This window comes from Triturus cristatus, chromosome 3_1 (assembly GCF_964204655.1).
Source record: "Triturus cristatus chromosome 3_1, aTriCri1.1, whole genome shotgun sequence".
NCBI lineage: Eukaryota > Metazoa > Chordata > Amphibia > Caudata > Salamandridae > Triturus > Triturus cristatus.
Window position 1 is genome coordinate 276,173,307 of NC_140583.1, and position 21,101 is coordinate 276,194,407.

General features: G+C 46.4%; 1 protein-coding gene across 1 annotated transcript in view; it reads left to right on the forward strand.

The window, feature by feature from the left end:
- SEMA7A (semaphorin 7A (JohnMiltonHagen blood group)) overlaps positions 1-21,101 on the forward strand; it is a 162,862-nt gene that overhangs the window by 120,561 nt on the left and 21,200 nt on the right. Inside the window, exons 9-10 of the mRNA XM_085643886.1 lie at positions 1,649-1,760; positions 2,767-2,959. Of these exons, the coding sequence (XP_085500012.1) occupies positions 1,649-1,760; positions 2,767-2,959 (305 nt within the window). The remainder of the gene's footprint in view (positions 1-1,648; positions 1,761-2,766; positions 2,960-21,101) is intronic.

Sequence of the window (21,101 nt, forward strand, 5' to 3'; positions counted from 1 at the left end):
AACCCAAGATAATATCAGACATTCAGTAGGTCAGCCTATCTTGTAAAAGCCATCCCCAACCAAAGGAAAACAAAAACAAGGCCAATAAAGAAACAACAATGGCCTCAGCACATCATAAGTATCATATCTAGGTGCAGCAGCAGCCAACTTCCACTAAGTTGACTATCTTGCAAAGAAACAGATAAGCAGGGCTTCTAGGTGCAAGGTCGGGTATGCATGCCCCTGGGGAAAGGGGGGAAGGTTTAAAAATGTTTTTATTTTAAATGGTGGCCTGGTTTCCTGGATTATGGATTCATCTTCACAATAGCAGTAATGAAAAAATGCCTGTTATCCACAAACCCACAATACGTACAGACAAGGGAAATGAAAAGGAAATGAAAACATGGACAACAAACTAACCATGATGACCCAGGTCAACCCAATTTCCTCCTCCTGCTTCTTCATCCTGCGCATGCTTCGTAAGGTATTTAAATGGCTATCCCAAAGCTCAAGATGCACCATCACCTAGGCACTCATCTCCAGCCAACTGGACTACAGCAACGCTCTCTACTCAGCAATCTCAGCACACCTCTTCTAACGACTACCGACCATACAGAATTCCACAGCTAGACTCATCCTGGATCTACCTTGAAAAAAACCCACATCACTCCCTACCTCAGGGAACTCCACTGGCTCCCTGTACAGGAATAGATGTCAGTTCAAGCTCCTGATCCATGCATACAAGGCCCTACACAACTGTGGACCCGCCTACTTAAACCACCATCAGCCCACCAGACACCTCTGCTCGGCGTCACTTTCTCTAACCCTCACCTACCATCTACAGAGTTCCGAAAGTCCCTGAACACCTGGCTATTCCGCCAACCAACTGGACTCTGACAGTGCCTGGATACCCTCACAGGTGCCAATTAGCGCTCTGCAAATCTACTGATGGCGATGGCAGTGCAAGCAGCCATTAAATAAGTACAGTAAGTAGAGCCGAGGGATCATCAGTGCAAGAACTTGCCACACCCAAGTAATGAAGAAAGAGTATTAAAAATGTACACCACTTCAAAGACCCATATGAGGCAGGATTACCCCACAGAGGTAGTATGCAAAATGTTGTATTACAAAGATGGTCTGACATAAATCTTGTGCCTGAAATAATGTTTACACAGATATTGGCACATTGATGTAGATTTCGGTTATTGAATCCAATGCAGCGATATATTCTAGATGATATTAGGACACAATATCTATGTCAGATGAAATTCAGACAAATATATTCTGGTACCATTACATAGTACTGGGCCTTTAAATTGCCTTGGATGTAACTCAGGTGCCCACTTCTTTAAGAAATGGTTGACTTGCAAATTATTGTCGACCTAGAACATCAGCTATTATTCCATAACTGGAATCCACTTGAGGTTCTTTAATTGGTAATCAATCCTAACCTTCCATCACTTCTTTGTGTCTGGAACTGAGACTCCACATATAGTTCATTAAGCAGCCCTCCATTTTGACTTGCAAGACTGGTAAATATTTCGCCCTCTGATGGAAATCAGCACCCACTTGATAATATTTATACAGCACTCTCCAGTTGCCAGCAGACACATACTGCACTTAAGATGGCGTCATTTACTCAACGCCTGGGATTCTCTTGTTTCTGCAGGCACGAAACAGCGGTCTGCGTCTATACCATGGGTGACATTGAGAATGTGTTCAGAACATCGCCTTTTAAGGGGAACGCCAATCCAGATATACCAGGAATCCGGCCTGGAGAGGTGAGCCTACTGCTTATTGTCTTCCGTTGATGTCACCCATTTCATCCATCCCATCATAGTGGTGGGAATTAATGGAGAAAGTTTCACTGTAGTATGGATTTTATCAAAGATTTTCTAAAGAGAGGAGTTCGGTAGAAAGAGGACTTGATTCCATAGTAGTACTTCTATAGTAGCCTCAGAAAGAGAAAACCTGGTACACTGTACAGTGGGAGTATATCAGGGGTCAGAGTAAGAGAATTACTTTCAGTGCAGTATTTATGGGGCATATTAACAAGGGTTTTATCTCCGCTTTTTTGGCTTTAAAAGCCAAAGAAGCGGAGATAAAAATATCGCCCTATCAACAACAGGGTGCTAACATGCAAAATCGCATGTTAGCACCCTTTTTCACTACGCTTCCCTTTGCATCTCTAATGAGATGCAAAGTGGGCATTCCAGAGCAAAATAATAGGAGAATTCCTCCTATTATCAAGCTTCACGCTAACCCTGTTAGACACAAAACTAGCAGCACTAACCACGGTTAACGCTCCTTTTTTACGTCTGCTAATTTTCAGACTTAGCCATGTAATCCAATGGGAGGTGGATTACATGGCTAAATCCACCATGGGCTATCAACAAGGATATCCCTATCCTTGTAGTTTTATCACTGCATTACCAGCGATAACCTCCCAAAATGCCGCTATCGCTGGATTTTCTATCGCCTAGGTGGTTAGCGTTGTTAATAACGCGATAATCATGCGATATTATCCAGCGATAGCGGGCGTTAAAAAAATTAACACTAAGCTCCCTTCGCGTTAATTTTCCTTGTTAATATGCCCATATGTTCTTTAGTAGGGCACCTTATGGGGCCTAGTCTAGCAAGTACAGAGATGCTACTTACGGGAGATGAGTGTTTTATGCTGAGTGTAACCAAGCCCAGCTAGAAGGGGAACTTTATTGTGATGGCACTAGTGCAGCAATAGAGAAATGTCAGATAAGTTCCCTTCTCACTGCCCCCTTCTTTCCTCAGTGCTTGGCAAATGGAGACAAGACTCCCTCTGACACCTTCAAAATAGCAAGTGAGCATCCTGAGATGTTACATGCCGTGGCGCCCATTGGTAACAGACCGCTCTTCCACTGTCATGAATCCTACAGAAAAATCGTGGTGGACCAGGTGACCGCAGTGGATGGTGTATCCTACAACGTGCTGCTCTTGGCTACAGGTAAGAGGAGAACCCTAGTAACATTCATCTGCTCAAAGCTTCTGCTTGAGCTCTGTGTTTTCAGCCATAAGCAGCACTTAAAGTTGATATGAAGTTATTGATGTCTGAAGGTGAGATGGGTGGTAATGTTTAAAATTGAATCCACAAATACCAGGTAGGAACAAGACTCTCGCCAGACGTCCCCTTTCTCACCTTTTCTTCCCTGAAACAGAGAGCAAAGTTATTATGAGAATTTATGTAGGTAAACTACAAGCACTGACAAAGCCAATAGATTTGGCTTTTTTTCATAGTACATGCATACAGAGGCATAAAACATCCGGTTTCAAATGCAAAAACAGATCATACACATAGACAAACACCTACATGCAATGCTGACAAAGTTTAACGAACATACAGTCGATCGTGCACACAGACTTTCCAAACATACATGCATTAATGCGCATAGAGAAAGTCATATATAACAATGTGCAACATACATATGGGATGCACACAGTGCACCCGCAGAGAACCAGGTGGTGTGCACCAGGAGTGCACCGGTGATGCAACTCACGGTGCATCACCAGAGGGCATAAGGTGATGTGCACAAGAGGGACATTGTGTGAAGGAACTAAGGGGCGCTCTAGGTAACGTGCCTGTGAGCAGCTCTGATGATGTGCATAAGGGGAGCAGTGGGTGTATCAGGGAAGGGCCACCTGTGCATGAGGTGAGCACTGGGTGTTCTATATTAAGGAAGGAATAGCGGTTTAAAGATACAGTGTTGTGTGCGTTATGAGGACTTTGGGTTTTATGCAGCAGGTGGTAAGGACTGATGTAGAATGTGGCAAATGGTGAATTGCAATATGGGCCACATGCCATTGTACCCCATGTCAAAAATATGTTTCCCGCTTTGCATAATTATATTGGCTAATAGGCTTGAACTGGCCTTGCAGCTATACACTTGCATAGATGGAAGCAACAATAAAAAAACATACATTCCTCTTTTTGGCTTATTTGAAGTGCCTGTTTTGCTACTTTCAAGTTTCTCCACTTTTCGTTATCTAGCATTCTGAACAAAAAGTATGCCATAAATAATATTGTCATAGATTGTCGTTTAGGGTTCTAATCTGAAACGTTTCCACCCAATATTTATGTTCCGTTCCAGACACAAAGGGTGCCATGAAAAGGGAAATCTGTGGCAGATAAGAAACGAGCTCGCTATATCTTGTTGCCACCAGGCAGTCAATCTCTGCAAGTAGGAAATGCCGTAAGCAGAATATAGTGGGCAAGCGAAACTATTGTTTATGCACGAAGCCAATTGCTCAACCAATCACAAATCCCAGAATTGGGGCGTTCCATAGGTATGATTCTTCCAGGCGAAGCCGGCACAGGTGAGAGTGGTGGAGGTGGGAGGGTAGTCGACAGATGACAGGATAGGTAAAATTAAATAAATACATAAAACCACTTAGCTTGCATCGCCTACACGAAACTTATTTCATTGTGCCTATCTCGTCGTCTGTCGACTTCCCCCTCGCACCCCTCCCCGCCCTGGCCGACCACTCTTACCTGTGCCTGCCGTGCCTGGATTCTTCATTGCTTTCATAATGCCAAACCTAAAAAGTAAGTAGTAGGTGGAATTTTCCTGGCAGTCCTCCCACATTTCCCATGCAGCTGTGAACTGACAGGACAATGCCTGCCCTGTGGAGCACTCTCTCCACCCTCACCCAGTCTCACAGCATCGATCTAGCGTAAATCCGGGAAAGCAGGAGCACTCATGTAGAAGAAACAAATCTTATGGACCTGGTGTGAAATATAATGGAAAATAATTATGAATCCCTCATTGACCAGGCACAATGAAACACAACCCTTAAATAACGGAATGATGCCAGGACTAAAACACAATAATTGCTTTGAATTATTGATAAGTTCAAATCATTCCGGGTCCTAAAGAAGAGCATCAAAATAGCAATCCTAGGTAATACTATTTTATTCCATGTAGTAAGCTCAGAAAATTCAAGAGACTGTCTCTGGAAATACTCCCTGAAAAGAAACCTGCCGGGGTGTTGATTGATCGGATTTTAATTTCTGCAGCGCGATTGCACCAAAGTATCGTTGCCTAAACATTGTTTAACAAAGATATAATTTCCAAAATTACATTTACAGAAATATTACCCATTGGAGTTAATGTAGCAAATCTCCACTCAATGTAGCTATAACTTTGTAGCTGATATTTAGGACACAAAATATTTTACATGTGATAGTTTTGTACCAATATTCTGACAGACAACAAATACAGATGATAAAATTAGGGAGATTCTAATATAGCCTCAGAGCCCGCCGTAGTAGGCTCTACGGGTCATTAAAGGCCCGCTCCAGCATTAAAGGACCAAGCCGAAGGCAAGAGGCTTCAGCAAGGGAGCAGGCCTTAAATGCTCAGTACAGAGGGCTCTAAGGCTGTTAGAGCAGTCCCTGTAAAGATGGGATGCACACCCTATAATCCATATTTAGTTAATTTGATTTGTCCTTTTCATCCACGAATGCGTGCAGTCGTATTCTTACAAGAGGTCCGGATGGGCACAGTTGGAATATAAGAAACTTGAAAAATTGCAATATGCTCCACATGTGGATTTATATAAAAGAATGAAGAAAATATGGTTTAAAGTGGAATACTGAGCAGTGTACTATGAATACCGGGTTTAAATTGAAGGTATACATGGCCGTCAGAATGGCGGCATAGAGCAGTGCGTTTGGCTTTGGGACAGGAAGATGCCCTACCCTACAGAGTTGTTGTTAGAGCATTCCGCCACTAGAGGGTAGAATGTTCTAATTTGTAAAACAAAGGCCTCACAGGGCCCGAGCGGGTTGAAATCCCCTTGGGTTCCATGAGGCGTCTGTTCACAGCCAAAGCTGTGAGCATACATTGGAATGTTGATGCTCTTGGTTTCTACCGGCCCTTAGAAGCCCAAGCATTGCCTTGTCTTCTATGGAGCGAGCAATATTCCAATGTTCTAATCACAGTTAACTCCTTGGACTTCCTTACAAATAAATACACATCAAGACTGATGAAACGGAATTAGGTGTTCCCATGGATAACTTAATTGCGTATTCACTTTTGTTGAGAAGACCATGCTTTTACTAGTAGGAGGATATTGAAAAAAGGTATTTGTGTTTCCAGCTGATGGAGCCAGCTGCAACGACACAGTTTTCTGAACAGTAACTCAAATCAATTTCTGGTGCATTAAAAAAAAATCTTGATGTGTATAGCGTACAGGGTAATCTCATGTCATTGTTTGTTATCAAGAAATGCACATTACTGATATATTTTATGTCCGCATTTGATTGAAGTCATTGGTAGCTAGATCCTTTTACAAAGGCAAAGTTGGGTGGTGCAGTGGCCAGCTGAGGGTTTCAAAAGTGGTTAAGCCACCTAAGGTGGTAGGAGCCCCAAAGTTGGGTGGTGCACTGGCCAGCTCAGGGTTTAAAAAAATTGGTTAAACCACCTAAGGTGGTAGGAGCCCCACACTGCTCAGCTTCATCACACACAATGTGTAACGTTCATGTGCAGTTACTTTGTGGACACCTTGATGGGATTCTATGTTTAAGTAGATGGATCTCAGCTATTCCTGTGACTCTCAGGAGGTTTCAACTGGGATGTGGCGCAAATAAACCTGCTATATGGAAAAATCTTGAAGTTTTATCATGAGATGGGTTCTCGTTTCAACCTACATAAGACATCATTCTTGAATATGGCTTCGCCAAAGGCAAAGATAAACCTTGAATCTGGGCACGACATCCTTAATGATGATAAAGGGAAGGTCCTTAGTATAAACCAAGAAGAAAGCCTGAAAAGGAAAGAGCGTGTTAATGCAGCACTCTGATCTAGACTTACTGGGTTTCTGAAAGATGGAGAGTTTTAATACGCAGTGATTTTACTTCTAATTTTGGATCAAAGTTGTCACTTTCCTCTTCAATATGCCGAATTATGCCCTTTATCAAATAATGTCAGCACATGAAACTTAACATTGAAGGAGACTCATCCTTGCCTGGTAAAAGAGAGATTTCAGCTCAAAGTTCTGAGATGCACACAGAAAGTCAATAAAGGATTAAGAAAAAAAGACTCAAATGAGAATGTTTTGATACTGGAAAGAGTCACGTGAGTCTTTTAGGACCCCATTACGAGTCTGGCCGTGAAGTGGCCACAAAGGGGATACAACCCTGTCTGATTACGGCTTTTTTTTAGGTGGTGCAGGAACACACCGGGTAAAAACCTTTGCTTTACCATGCACTTTTTCTGTCTGCTAAAAACAATTGGAAAATATGCACAGTAAAGCACCCAGAATTAAGGAACCACATGGGGGAACAGGGCAATATTGCCATGTTACCCCCAATTCCAAAGTGCTAAATTCATAATGGCTGATAACGGGGGATGAAATACTACCTGGAATCAATTGTTCTTTCACTAGTCCCATGCCTTCAAGTTCCTGGTCATCTCATAATGAGGGCCTTAAAGTTTGCCCTCCCTGAAAGGTGTCAATGTGTTTAGTAGGGTTGCTAATTGTCCAACATAAGTAAACATGGATACATTTGATGAATAAAACGAGTTCATTTTAAGCATGAAACCAATGTTAGAGACAGGGGTGAACCCACTACCGCAGTCAGCCACTTTAGAGCATAAAATGCAAATGATGAGGAAGCCAGAGCTGAAGATATTGTGCCATGTCTGTGCCCCTCCAGACTGTACGACCCTGGAGCTGTCTTGCCCCCTGTAAAATATCAGTTCCTGCTCAACACTGTGATGCTTCTCCACGGCTTGTTAGGGAACTGAGCTGTTGGTTACCTGTATGATGCCCTAGTACCAGAGATACCTGACCTTACTGAAACAGATGGGAAGGAAGGGGCTGAATCAATCTGAAAGAGGCGCCCAGAAGAGGAATGTCTCAGCATCGCTATTGCGACACTGTGTTTGCATCCTGGAGGGACATCTGAATGCTATGCTCCTGTTTGGGGGTATGCCAGTTTGGCTCAGGGGCTTTTGCCATTATGTGATCATAGCTGGAATTTTTCTGCATTTCCGGTATCACAGGTTTAAAAGCCTGCTCAAGAGACATCTGAATTGAGAAACTTTACAAATTGAGAACATTTCTGGATTTTACATGAAGGAATATGGAGACACCATGCTATTGTATCACTAAGACTTCAGATCTGGCCTTGTGGAGCCCTCTCCAAACATTCACCTCAGACCTTGTGGAGCCCTCTCCAAACATTCATCTCAGACCTTGTGGAGCCCTCTCCAAACATTCATCTTAGACCTTGTGGAGCCCTCTCCATACATTCATCTCAGACCTTGTGGAGCCATCTCCAAACATTCATCTTAGACCTTGTGGAGCCCTCTCCAAACATTCATCTCAGACCTTGTGGAGCCCTCTCCAAACATTCATCTCAGACACCCGCCATTGGGACAGGCTTAGTTCCAGAAATAAATAAGAGCTTTATTTAAATGAGTGTATTTCTGGGGTATCTACCAAAAGACTAAAGGGTTCATACCACGAATCTCTGCCGTTCACCTCCTCTTGTAGAATAGAAGAGGAGCCGGGGTTTCCAATGGAGCATCCACCACTAGCTCCGTCATCAGAAACACTCTTTGGAAATGGCATCGCTTCTGTCCAGAACTGCCATGTAAACCAAAGATGTCTGTTTATAGGCAGAAAAAGGCCTGAACTGTCTCCCAGGTGAAGGGAGAAAACTTCCAGACCACGAGTGCATTGGCTATGTAATTCCTGAAGATGGACCTCTGTTTTGATTGTCCATTTTCAGAAATAACATCATTGATAACAGATGTCGAGAAACTGCTTCCACAAAATATTTTTCTCAGAAAAAGTGGGAATCTATAAAACTGTAAAATTGTCCACATGTAATATGCATAACTTTTGTGACAGTAACATATGTTATGTAACTTACGCGTAGGCGGTGTCTGCCTAAAAATTATACACAAGATGCAAAAGTCAGGCACAATACCAAGGGTGTAGATTCGGGGCGGGTGGTGTTTGGGATGTTACACCCCCCAATTAATGTATTTTGTAATAACTACTCGGTACAGGAGCTTTCAGTTGGTATGCTAAGGTGTTTCTTGGATTTTACCTGGGATTTTTAAATACTCAGACAAAAAAACACACACACTCTCTCACTCTCTTGTACGTTTTAAAACATGATTATTTTACAAAATACTTTGTTTTAAGTACCCCTCACATGCGCTGCTTCACATATAATGATTAACATGGTATGCCAGCAGGGTCGGATTGGGATCACAATTAGGCCCGGGCACTCTCAAAAAGTGGCCCACATTCCCTTATCATCCCTTTGATGGATTACCATCTGTTTAGTGTGAACTTGGCCCAAAGTCATTGGAGCAATGTACATGAGCACCAGTTACATTTCACAAGATCAAATTCATTTTCATTTTTGGTATAGAAATTAAGTGATTTGCCCAGGATCACAGGATGTTGGGCTGATGCTGGGACTGGAACCTAGTTTCAAGGTCTGCAACTCTGACCGTACTGCAAATGTATGCAACTCTCTCCTCTCTCCCAACAAGTCTTAATAGACACTGGGGATGAGGTCTCAACACCTGGATGCTACGGAGGCCACTTCTCTTACTCACCCCCTCCCCAGCCCATTATAAACTCAGGGCATTTACCTGGCAAGGGAGGTGTCAAAAGCCCATTGCTGCTGCTCAAGGGGATGGGGGAATGTCCCAATAATACCTGCCCCGCATGTGAGGCCCTTGCATACAACCCACCCTCCCTGCACTCGCCACGGCCTAAAAGTGATGGCCCGGCGGGGGATAACACAGCTTCTGGAAGGGCACGCGAGGCAGGGCGCCATGGTGAGAATGACCCAAAGCCTAAACCAACACCTGGCCCCAAGCCTCCATTTAAAGCACTGCAGGGGATTGACCAAGATACTTGCGACACAATAAAGTTGCCTGGCGGGGACTGGAAAAGAAAGTCAGTCTCTTGGACCGGTTTACAGAGGCCTCAAAAAACCGACCCACAGGTGACCAATTCCCGATTGCCCGCCTTCCAAATCCGAGCCAGTATGTCAGTGTGACTGTCGAAAAATCTGAAGAGCCCCATCCCCCTTTCTACTCAAACTAGACTCTAACATGCAAACATTATGTAAAAAATGTAAAAAAAAATTAAATTAAGTGAAATACACAAAATTAAATAATTTCCATAAATTTATGCTTGTGTAAAAACATGATCTGTCTGAGTTCAGTGTGAGAAGTCTCTAGCCACTCTGCTTTTGCGCTTCCCGATTTGCCTGCGGGGCCCACTCTCACCTGTAAACAGTCTCGACAGCTCTATTGCATTTAATAGCATGATCCTGGTAAAACATTTAGGGGGATATGTACAAGAAAGTGGCGTAGAGATGCATTATTCTTCCTGGCTTAACGCCTCTCTCCGCCACTTCTGAAACGGAAGGTTGCACCATTTTTACAACGATATGGTCTAGCCTTGCATTTCCCCCTGCGAGGGAGCTACACTTAGCAGCGTAGTGCCAATGCTGGCACCTTGCACCACAGGGTAAGGGTGTCTGCGTGCAGGGGAGGATTATTTATGTGTAGGTAGGTGTCCCTTCCTACACATGAACAATCCTGAAATGCCATTTTGTCACTTTCATGTGTGCTGCTTAATGAAGTACACATGAAAGTCAGAAAAGTGAATTTTTTTAAAGGATTGTTTATGTACAGGAAGGGGGACCTTCCTGTACATAGACAATCCATGGCATTTTGCTTTGTCCATGTGTGCTGCACAAGGCAGCACATATGGAAAAAGCAAAAACGAGGAGAAATAATGCATTTCTCTTCCTTTCGCCAACTTAAGACCAGGTTTTCCCTGGTCTTAATTCTGGCGCTGCCTCCTATGTATACCACCACCCTGGTACATAGGGTAAGCGTCAAAATCAATGGGGGTTGCGGTGGAACGCCCATCACAACACCCACTGCCCACCCCTTTCACGCTAAGCATAGCGTGAAAGGGGGCCTTATTTAGAATGCAGCGTTAAGCCACGTGAAGTGGCGCAACGCTGCCTTGTAAATAAGGCTAGGCCCTATCGCCACCACAACGTCGGTAAAGTGACATTGTGGTGGCGATAGGGTAAGGTGACCAGAATTTTCAAGCCAAAATCCGGGTCATTTCACTAAAATAGAAGGACTACAATTTTACTTTAACTGAGCGCACAGAATGACAGCGCTCTTCAACATAGAATTACAGAAGCGGCAATAAGGACAAATTACAATGCAATGTTTCAAGCCATTATAATGCCTGTTAAACCGCTTACTTGTAACAGCTGGCAACTATCCCTGCTCGGTAAAACATTAATAGGCACCTGCCACCGTTTTCAGTCGCCCGCTCTAAAAACCGAGACATGACCCACAGTTCCCGAAATCTTTCGGGACAGCTGGCGAAGACACGGGTCTGTCCCGGCAAATCCGGGACGCCTGGTCACCCTACGATAGGGGCTTTTACATATGCCCCTTACTTTCGTACCACAATCCTCACATGCAATTCCGGTGCATTATGGGACCTTGTTGGTCTCTGAAGAAAGCGCCTTCAGGCACGTGGGATCGCAGAGAAAGGAGGCACGTGTGGTAACGGAAATGTTTTATCTTTTTCAATTCACATGGCTTTGAATGAAGCCTTTGTCGGGCCGTCTCCCTTTATCTGCTGATAAAAGATTCGGTTTTATCTTCAACGGCCGTTGGGCTATGGAAGGCGGCACCTGCGCACCTGCGCCTCGTTATCTCGGGTGCGCGCCTCATTGCTTTTCTCGTAATTAATTTCGCGCCTTTTCTACGGGGCGATAACACACGTAACTAATGCAGTGATCCAAGTGGGCGGGGACTGTTGCGAATTCTGTTGCTCTACTTCGTTTCAGGGAAGTTTTAATTACGCAGGTGAAATTCTAACAGCTCCCAAACTTTGCATTATGCGAAACTCCTAAAATCGTGCATCCTGTAAATGTGGCATTTGTTGTGCTCTTGCGTCAGGAAGTGATAGGCCATACCGTAAAATATATCGTTTACGAAAAGCATAATTTCATAGAATGTCGTGGGATTGACAAATGTTGGCAAATTTCAGGGGAAAAGAATACACAGTTTTCGCCCGTTTCCTGTGAATTGCCCAGTATGGGCAGGGCAGTGAGGTTTCCCCGGAAAGCCGCGGTTTAGTTTGCCAGGTATTTTCTAATCTAGTCCTAACACCGCCCCTAATTTTTGCTTTTGCTCTGTCTGCCCAGGGCAGCAGAGAGCTAGCTGTCTGGTATCAGAGCGCCAAACCACCCACACAGAAAGCCACGCAGGACTAATCATCAGGTGCGCGGCTTGGTCAGTAAGATTAGGGTTGAGTGTCAGGTTTCTCAACAACCGTGCAGGCATATCATGGTAGTATACATTAACAGAGAATCAGTGCAGAAGGGGAAATTAAGAGATGTGGAAAGGAAGCAAGGTGCAGAGAAGGGGTCCTTAATACTTTGTAAAATGGACAACATTTTTAAAGACCTTCAAAACAAAGACTGTCGTTTCTGTCTCTGTGTGTATGTAAAAATCTCAAGTGAAATCCGACAGATTCCTCACCATGCCCGACTGGAAATACCTGTACCCAACTGTTTACCGAGTACGGGGCATATTATAAAGCGGCAGCGATAATTATTGCTGGCCGCTATTAGCGAGAACATATCTATCGTCGGCTATCGCTGGCAATTATCGCCATGCTATCGCTGTATTAACAACGCATAGCGCAATGGCGATAAGTTTCCAGCGATAGTGGTGTTTTCCATGGAACATCGCTGGTTTTCCAGCGATGTTCCATGGAAAACGGCGATAACCTTGCAGATATGACCCTGTGGTCGTATCAGCATAATACACCCCCATTGTTATGTATAGGTAAGGTAGCATTTTAGCAGACGTTAGCCTTTGGCAAAAACCAACATCTGCTAAAATGCGTGGGTCTCCTTGTAAATATCGCGATGTACATTTACCGATATTTTACAAGGTAGTCCGTCAGGGGTACGCCCAGTGATGCCCACTTTGCATCTCATTAGAGAAGCAAAGCGAGGTGTGGGAAAAACGGGTGCTAACATGCGCTAATGCATGTTAGCACCACCTTGTAAACAGGGCGATAAAAATATTGCCGCATTAGCGGCAAAAAGTGCCGCTAAAGCGGCGATACTGCCCTTGTTAATGTGCCCCCCTATATTTATTTTTCTGACCTGACTCTTCCAAGTAGATTTTCAATCATATGTTATGACTGAGAATCTTAAAAGGGATATTGGGAAAAATAAACATATCTTGCAATCTCACACACTCTCCCACGGAGAGATCATGTTCTCAATTGAGTGAATTTCGCACCCCTGCTAATAAGAATGTGAACCAAGATCTACAACTTGCATCATATGAGCAAGTCTATTCTTCGAGATATAAGACCTACACCACAGAGGGTGTCTGTGCATCAATTTGTGGGATTTGCATCAATTGTATCAACTGACAAAGGTGATGCGGCAAAAAGTGTGAGCTGCAAGTTATTAGTGAGTTTGGTCTTTAAGAAGTGAAACTCCCACCAAATGAGTGAAGCTCCTCTCCAAGGATTGAGGATTGCACAAAGAGGCCGTGCAACAAAGCGCGTGGCTTCTGGCCAATGTGAGATACAGTGCAGTAAGTTGTGGGACTTCAGAGCTATTGACTTAAAAATGGTCATTAGTAGTTGACTTTTCCATGAACCCTTGGAACACCTTAATGTTCATAGATCTGTCAGGTTATGGTAAAAATATTTTAGTGCCCTTGCCGTGTGAGCCCTTGTGAGTGAGCGAGTTGCTTTCTGAAACCAGTGGTCAAAGCCAAGCAATAACACAGACAGTGGGTTTGTAGGAAAATTCAGGGATACTTTCTAGATGGCTTCAGTGGTTCCTAAAGCTGGGAAATATGGACACACCAGAGGAGAATCAGACGTTTCTTTTAGGTTTGCAGGATGCCACCACCGCTGGACTTTCTAGATTTCAAAAAACATTATAAAATCCCAATTATCTCCAGAACCCTCAAATCCCACCATGGGTTAGGTGTCTACCCAGCAGGATGAAAGCAACTCGGAAGACCGTGGCGCATGATGTCACCCCTTCAGAGTGTCCATGTTGTGATAGGCTGGTGTAGGGTCCCAAGCTTGCCAGACAGTCATTGCTTCATTGCAGATCACTTGCACGTTTGTAGACCATTGTTGTCCTTTTTCTCTGGACCACGGGATCCACACCACCTCATTCAATTTTCTTTTCAGGTGTTCCCTGGAGTCTCCGGAGCATAGTGGCATTCTTGTAGTCTTCACTTGTATCTACTGGAAATGAATGCTTACTCCAGCTTTCAATCCTGTCAGCTACATTAAAAAATTAATCAATTCTTCTGTAGGTTGGAGGATATTGACTAAGGGCAGAAGGGCAAGGACGACAAGTGAAGCTGTCCCGAAGATGTGAGGAGGGTCACATGCAATGCTGACCCTCTATTCCAGAGGATTCATTACAAATTAACTATAATATAAGTACAAACTTTGGAAGGGAAGACAGTGGGGAAACAGTTCAAAATATCTGTTCTTGTTAGGCGGAATCTCCGGCTTGAATCTAGTTAAAAAACACACACAGCAAAACATGCATGGAAACACAGATATCCTGCCTCCCTTTTCTCTTTTCAGACTCCTTCTCCTCTCTTTCTCTCTCTCTGATAACTTACCTTGACAACGCAGTGATAGGCCATGTAGTGAATGCACTAAATTTGTAGATCGATATCATTGATATTGATGTGGCACAGGGTAGTGCTTAATTTGTAAAAAAAATAAGTGCCAAGTCTTTCGTCAACAGGCCACTGCAGCTTGCACCACGCATTGCCCCTGCCATGCTGCAATCGATAGTAACAAAACGACTACTAACCCTCACACTCTTACAAGTGTGACCGCTCAGACTATTCCAGGCCCCTCAGCTATAAGAATGACTTGGGTAGCAGGTAACAGTCATTGTTAATGTATTTTGAATTAATAATTAACTGTTGTTGTGGTCACTGTAGGAGAGTAGGGTCTGCAATCCTATGATCACCCAGATTTTTTGCTTTTGCTTCATTGGTTTACGACTTTCTCCGGCTGTGGGCCTGCCAATCAGAGCCACAGCCTAGCTGTTCTCTCTCGAAATTAACACACATGTACATTAGGTGCATCCACTAATTGGAACTGGGCCGCCTTGTCAGTCCCTGTCTCAGCATACCACAGGTATCCAGGGCATCGGTGTACCCAGGGCCTACCAGGGGCTGAAGCATGTATTATGCCACCCCTGGAATGGCCGCCCAAATCTGACACAACTGGCTGCACGACAGCTGGGGCCACGTGGTGTAATCACCCGTTGCTGTAGGTGTAGTATTCCTACACCTAAACCCTAAAATGGACACATGGATTCCTATCAGTCACTCCTATAGCAGGCCTTATCAATCCTGAAGGCAGAGTGCAGGGAATCATGTGGGACGGTGCTCTGGCGCGAGCTGAGCCCGTCGACGGCTTGCGGAACCAAGTCCTAATAGCCGTTCCATGGTGACGCGGGCCAACTACTTTTAATGCATTATAATCCTTGCGGTTATTTGCTAACTTTGGCATCACATCACCTACACATGTCGAGTAAGGTGTCATACGAATGGGAATACGAACCCCTCGCCAGTCCTGGCGACGGGGTTAGCATTCCCCCCTTTTAGAGGGACACGACATGGAAGTAACCTTGAACCCCGGTTAAAGTTGACTCAAGCCTCAGCATCACAAAATGGATGCTGCCACCAGACACAAGTCTGACCTCCTGCTGCTGGGGGACCTTCCAGCAAGGGGAGCTTGGACAAAGGGTTTCCTGTCGAGGGCGGTGTTAGCACCATCCCAGACAGGGTTTGTGTATCCCAGGTAGGCAGGGCTGAAAGGAAGGTGATTGCAAGTGGCACCCCGGTGCTCACTGTGCATAGCCCGGCTCAAACCAGTTTCGGGGGCACACCAGCCCCTGAGCTGGCGCGAAGCCGGACAAAGGATAGGGGTGTAACCACCCCCCTCCTGGCTCCACCCATAGGTAGAACCTAGTCACGGGCCAGCCCCTTTTCTTAGAATAAAGGTAGGAGCGAGTCCCCTTCCCAAATTGGATAATCAGATAATCGGATAACTCCGAATCACGAACCACTTTCCACGAAAGGAACTCTTGACTATTTCTGAAGACACTCCCTTGTGGCTAAGGAGTAGCCACCCTGCACCAGCAGGCACCACCTAAGCGCTTGCGGTTTGCTGTACGTCTCCTACGGATCAAGACTGCCCAGCTCGACGAGACCCGAGTTCCCTGCCATCTCTGACCTTTTACCTACCTCATCAGCCCAGCTGAGAGTCGTAGGTGTGACGAGACCTGCGGGACCGGCTATCTTCAGAACCTGCACGACGCTTATCTAGCACGCCCACCGAGGGACCCTCGAGTGAGTGCACCTAGGGTTTGAGAAGCCCTAAACCCTGAGCAGCTCCAGCATCGAAGTCTGTCTCCCCAGCATCCACGAGATCTGCGTGGGGGCCCTTCCGCTTCTTGCTGTTCCCAGCGTTGTCCGACCACTTGCCGACCGGCTTGTGGCCCTCTTCACGACGCTCCAAGATTATTTGCATCACCGGTCTGGTTGCTCCAGACTGGCTCTTGCTCCCCTTCAACAGAGGAGTACCACGGACCCTCCTGGTCCACTCCCGACGCCATCTTGACTCCCCCGCTTGGGTTGCCACTGCCAAGATCCGCTGCCCCTTCCTGGGCCCAGCATCATCGACAGCAGACACCTTCGTGGGACAGCTCGCCCTCCATCCTGGTCGCCGCCGCGCCTCCTTGTCCGAGGAACAGCCGAGTCCGACGTCACCCACTCACCTGGTCGAGGTGACTTCAGCCGGTACCCCCCTGGTACCCACACGATCGCTGGCTAGCGGTTGAGAACTGAGTCCCCTCTGCTTTCAGGTTTCCTTCATCACCGATCCAGGCTTGGATCGCTCTGAACATCGTCACTGGTCGCCTGCCCGCAACTTCTTCTTTCAGGCTCCTGAGACTACACGAGGACTCCCGACATCTTGCCGAACTTCACGCAGCCGCAGCCTCCGGGCTAGGTAACTCGAGCATCTCGGTGCTCCATCGCAGGTTCGCTCTACAAGTGTCCAGTTCCTTTTTCGTTTAGTCCCACTGATCGGAACACTCCGGAATCAGTACCTCCAGACTCTAACCATTCGCATTTCACTGTTAGTGTAGATGGTTTCTCGTGCCCCTCGGGCATTTGTGTAAATTGTGCAACTGAAGTATTTTCCTAAAGAGTTTTGTAGTGTGCTTAGCTCCCTGACTCATAAAGAGCCAGGGTAGTCTTGTTATAAATAAATATCCTTTATTTTCATAACAACTTGTGTGGTGTCCTTTCACTTGGTGTTCAAGGGGTATATGTGATGGTAAACAGCTGGCTTAACACGCCCTCTAGAGTTTAGCCTAAGACTGCTCGTATCCACGCTACTAGGATAGCTGGTCTATAAGGTTGACTTACAACCAATCATCAATAAGGGTCGTTTGGAATGATACACAGTGATCACTAGAATAGTGAGCACTACATATCAGGCCAACTTCTCACATTGGTGAGCAGCGGTTGGGATTTGAGCTTGCTGTTGTTTTACCACACACGTATCCTAAGAATATCGCAGTGAAAGATCACATAAGTACCCAGGTACATATAACTTAACTTAGAATACTCCGAGTTCTACTGAACCAGCTGTTGTAGTGTAACAGGGCTTAGCACACCCTGACTACAACTCTTAGCAAGGGATCAGTAGGTAAACCCATAGTGTAGGTAGGTGCAACACTTACACCTCACTAGAAAGCATGTCGGTCCACGGAGAGTCTGCAGGGACTCCCTTAGTGGTCAGTGACTCTCCACAGGTCGTGTCACGATATGCAACTCTTAGCTTCAAGGAGATGAGACAACTGTGTGCCTCCAGGAAGCTAAACCAGGGTTCTAACCCTACCATCGCAATACTGATAGGTCTCTTAGAGGCGTACGATGCTAGGAGGTTCTCTAACCCAGGTCCCCCCAGTGCAGATGGAAACATGCCTCCCTTAGAGGGAACCCTCGGTGACCCAGACCTCGACCTCCACACAGAGGAGGAGGACGAGGACGAGTTATCGGGAGACGAGGCAGACAAAGGTCCAGTGGTAGTCGGCAGGCTTACAAGGACCAACTTAAGCAGGCATGAGAATGGAACTGGGGGAGCCCCGGGCCCACGCTCAAGCAGGCTTAACCTTGGGAACGGACGAGCTAGGTCTCTCTCCAGAGGCTCTGGCAGATCGGTTCATACACATGTCTCTCAGGCACCTTCTCAGAGAGGAATGACTTCCCCTCAGAGGAGGGAGCATGAAGCAAAGATGCGGGAGGTCAATCTGAGGATCGAGCGGGAAGAACTTGCCCTCGCCAAAGAAAGACTTGCCTTGGCCCGAGAGCAGAAATTAAGTGGGTTAGATCCCACTGGTGGCAGCATTCTCAATAGAGAGAAAGACAGGGGTATAGACACTAGACACCTGAGTAAAATAGTGCCCCCCTTTAAACAAGGGGACGACATCCACAAGTGGATAACTGCCTTGGAGAGGGCCTGCACTGTCCAGTGCGTCCCCCCAAGTCAGTGGGCAGCTATACTGTGGCTTTCCTTTGAAGGTAAAGGAAGGGACAAGCTCCTCACTACAAGAGCTGAGGATGCTAACAACTACCAAGTCCTGAAGAACACACTGATTGATGGGTTCGGCTTAACCACGGAACAGTACCGGGTGCTGTTCCGGGACACCCAGAAAATTCAGTCTCAGGATTGGGCTGACTTTGTCGATTGTGCCACTAAGGCTTTGGAAGGCTGGTTGCTGGGTAGCAAGGTTACTGATTACACAGGATTGTACAATCTTATCATGCGAGAACAGATTTTAAACAACTGTCAGAACCAATTGTTGCATCAGCACCTTGTCGACTCGGATCTGACCTCTCCCCAAGAATTGGGAAAGAAGGCAGACAGATGGGTCAGAACAAGGGTCAAGCAGAACCAGAATCAGAACCAGGGTGGTCAGAAGAAAGCAGACCAAAAGGGTAACAAGAACAAACAAAATGACCAGAAGTCTTCGACAGGTCCCCAACAAACCAAAGAGGGTGGGGGTCAGGCTTCACAGAAGAAGAAGACTCAAGAAGGCCAGTCAAAAAGGTGGTGCCAATACTGTAAAAGTAAGACTCACTGGTTTAGTGAGTGCACCAAGAAAGGAGGGCAAACTCCTGCCACTGCAGCCCCTAAGGCACCTGCGCCCCCTAGTACAGTCAGCAGTGGTAGTGCGCCTCCCAAGGCATTAGTTGGGTTAACCTTGGGAACCGAGGGGAGTGACGACTTAGTCGGCACGCTCACTCAGGCCGTCCTTGTCTGTACAGGGGATATGGATATGTCCCCTGATGCCAGTCCCAATACGTTGGGCAAATACAGACAGACACCTTTGATAAATGGAAAAGTGGCTCAGGCCTACAGGGACACGTGTGCCAGTGTCACCATGGTGACGCCTAACTTCGTGGACCCTGGACAGATCATGCTAGGTACCAGTTACCTAGTGACCAATGCCAGCAACGTCACTACCAATCACAGTATGGCAGTTGTTGATTTCTCCTGGGGAGGGGTAAGTGGCCCGAAAAAGGTTGTGGTTAGTTCAGACCTCCCCGTAGAATGTCTGTTGGGCAATGATTTGGAAACGTCACAATGGTCAGAAGTGGAGCAGAGGACTCACATGGAGATGTTAGGCTTGCCAGCACATGTCCTTGCTGTGACCAGGTCACAGGCCAAAAGATGCCCCACTGAACAGGTGCTGGATCCTGGAAGAACGGACCAGACACCTTCCAAGAAAAGGAGCAGTAAGGGTACGGCTTCGCCTTCCCCCTTGCCCCAGGTCGTGGATCAAGTCTCCGAGGAGGCTGACCTTAAAGAACTGAGGGAAACTGAGCCGCAAGAGCTTGAACCTGGTCAGGTTGAGTTTCTGGGCTCAGGGGGACCCTCCAGGGAAGACCTGGGGAAGGCACAGTTAGACTGCCCCTCACTTGAACCCCTCAGACAGCAGGCCGCTGCTGAGGCTGCAGGGAACGCCACAGGTACCCACAAAGTGTACTGGGACGATGGACTCCTGTACTCCGAGGCAAGAGACCCCAAACCTGGTGCGACCAGGAGGCTGGTCATCCCCTTGTCTCTGAGAGGTTTCCTTCTCACCTTGGCCCACGAGATTCCCCTTGCAGGTCACTTAGGCCAGAATAAGACTTGGGACAGAATTGTTCCACACTTTCACTGGCCCCACATGTCCGAAGATACGAAGGAGTTTTGCCGCTCCTGTGTCACTTGCCAAGCCAGTGGTAAGTCAGGTGGCACGACAAAGGCCCCCCTCATACCACTACCAGTGGTGGGGGTACCCTTTGAACGAGTGGGGATCGACATTGTCGGACCAATGGAACCCCAGACAGCATCAGGGCACAAGTTTATACTGGTGGTGGTGGACCACGCCACCAGGTATCCTGAAGCTATTCCCCTTAGGACCACTACAGCACCTGTGGTGGCACGGGCCCTACTTGGAGTGTTCTCCAGAGTGGGCTTCCCTAAGGAGGTCGTCTCAGACAGAGGTGCAAACTTCATGTCGGGATATCTGACTGCTATGTGGAAGGAATGTGGTGTCAACTACAAGTTCACCACACCCTATCACCCACAATGCAATGGGCTTGTTGAGAGATTCAACAGGACCCTAAAAGGGATGATTCACGGACTACCTGAAAAGCTTCGGCGGAGATGGGATGTCCTGATACCCTGCCTCTTGTTCGCCTACAGAGAGGTCCCGCAGAAGGGGGTTGGCTACAGCCCTTTTGAGCTTCTGTTCGGACATCCTGTAAGGGGACCCCTTTGTTTGGTAAAGGAAGGATGGGAGAGACCTCTCAGAAAGCCGGCATCAAACATTGTGGACTATGTACTCGGTCTCCGCTCGCGGATGGCGGAGTACATGGAAAAGGCGTATAAAAACCTGGAGGCGAGCCAAGAATTACAGAAAGCTTGGCACGACCAAA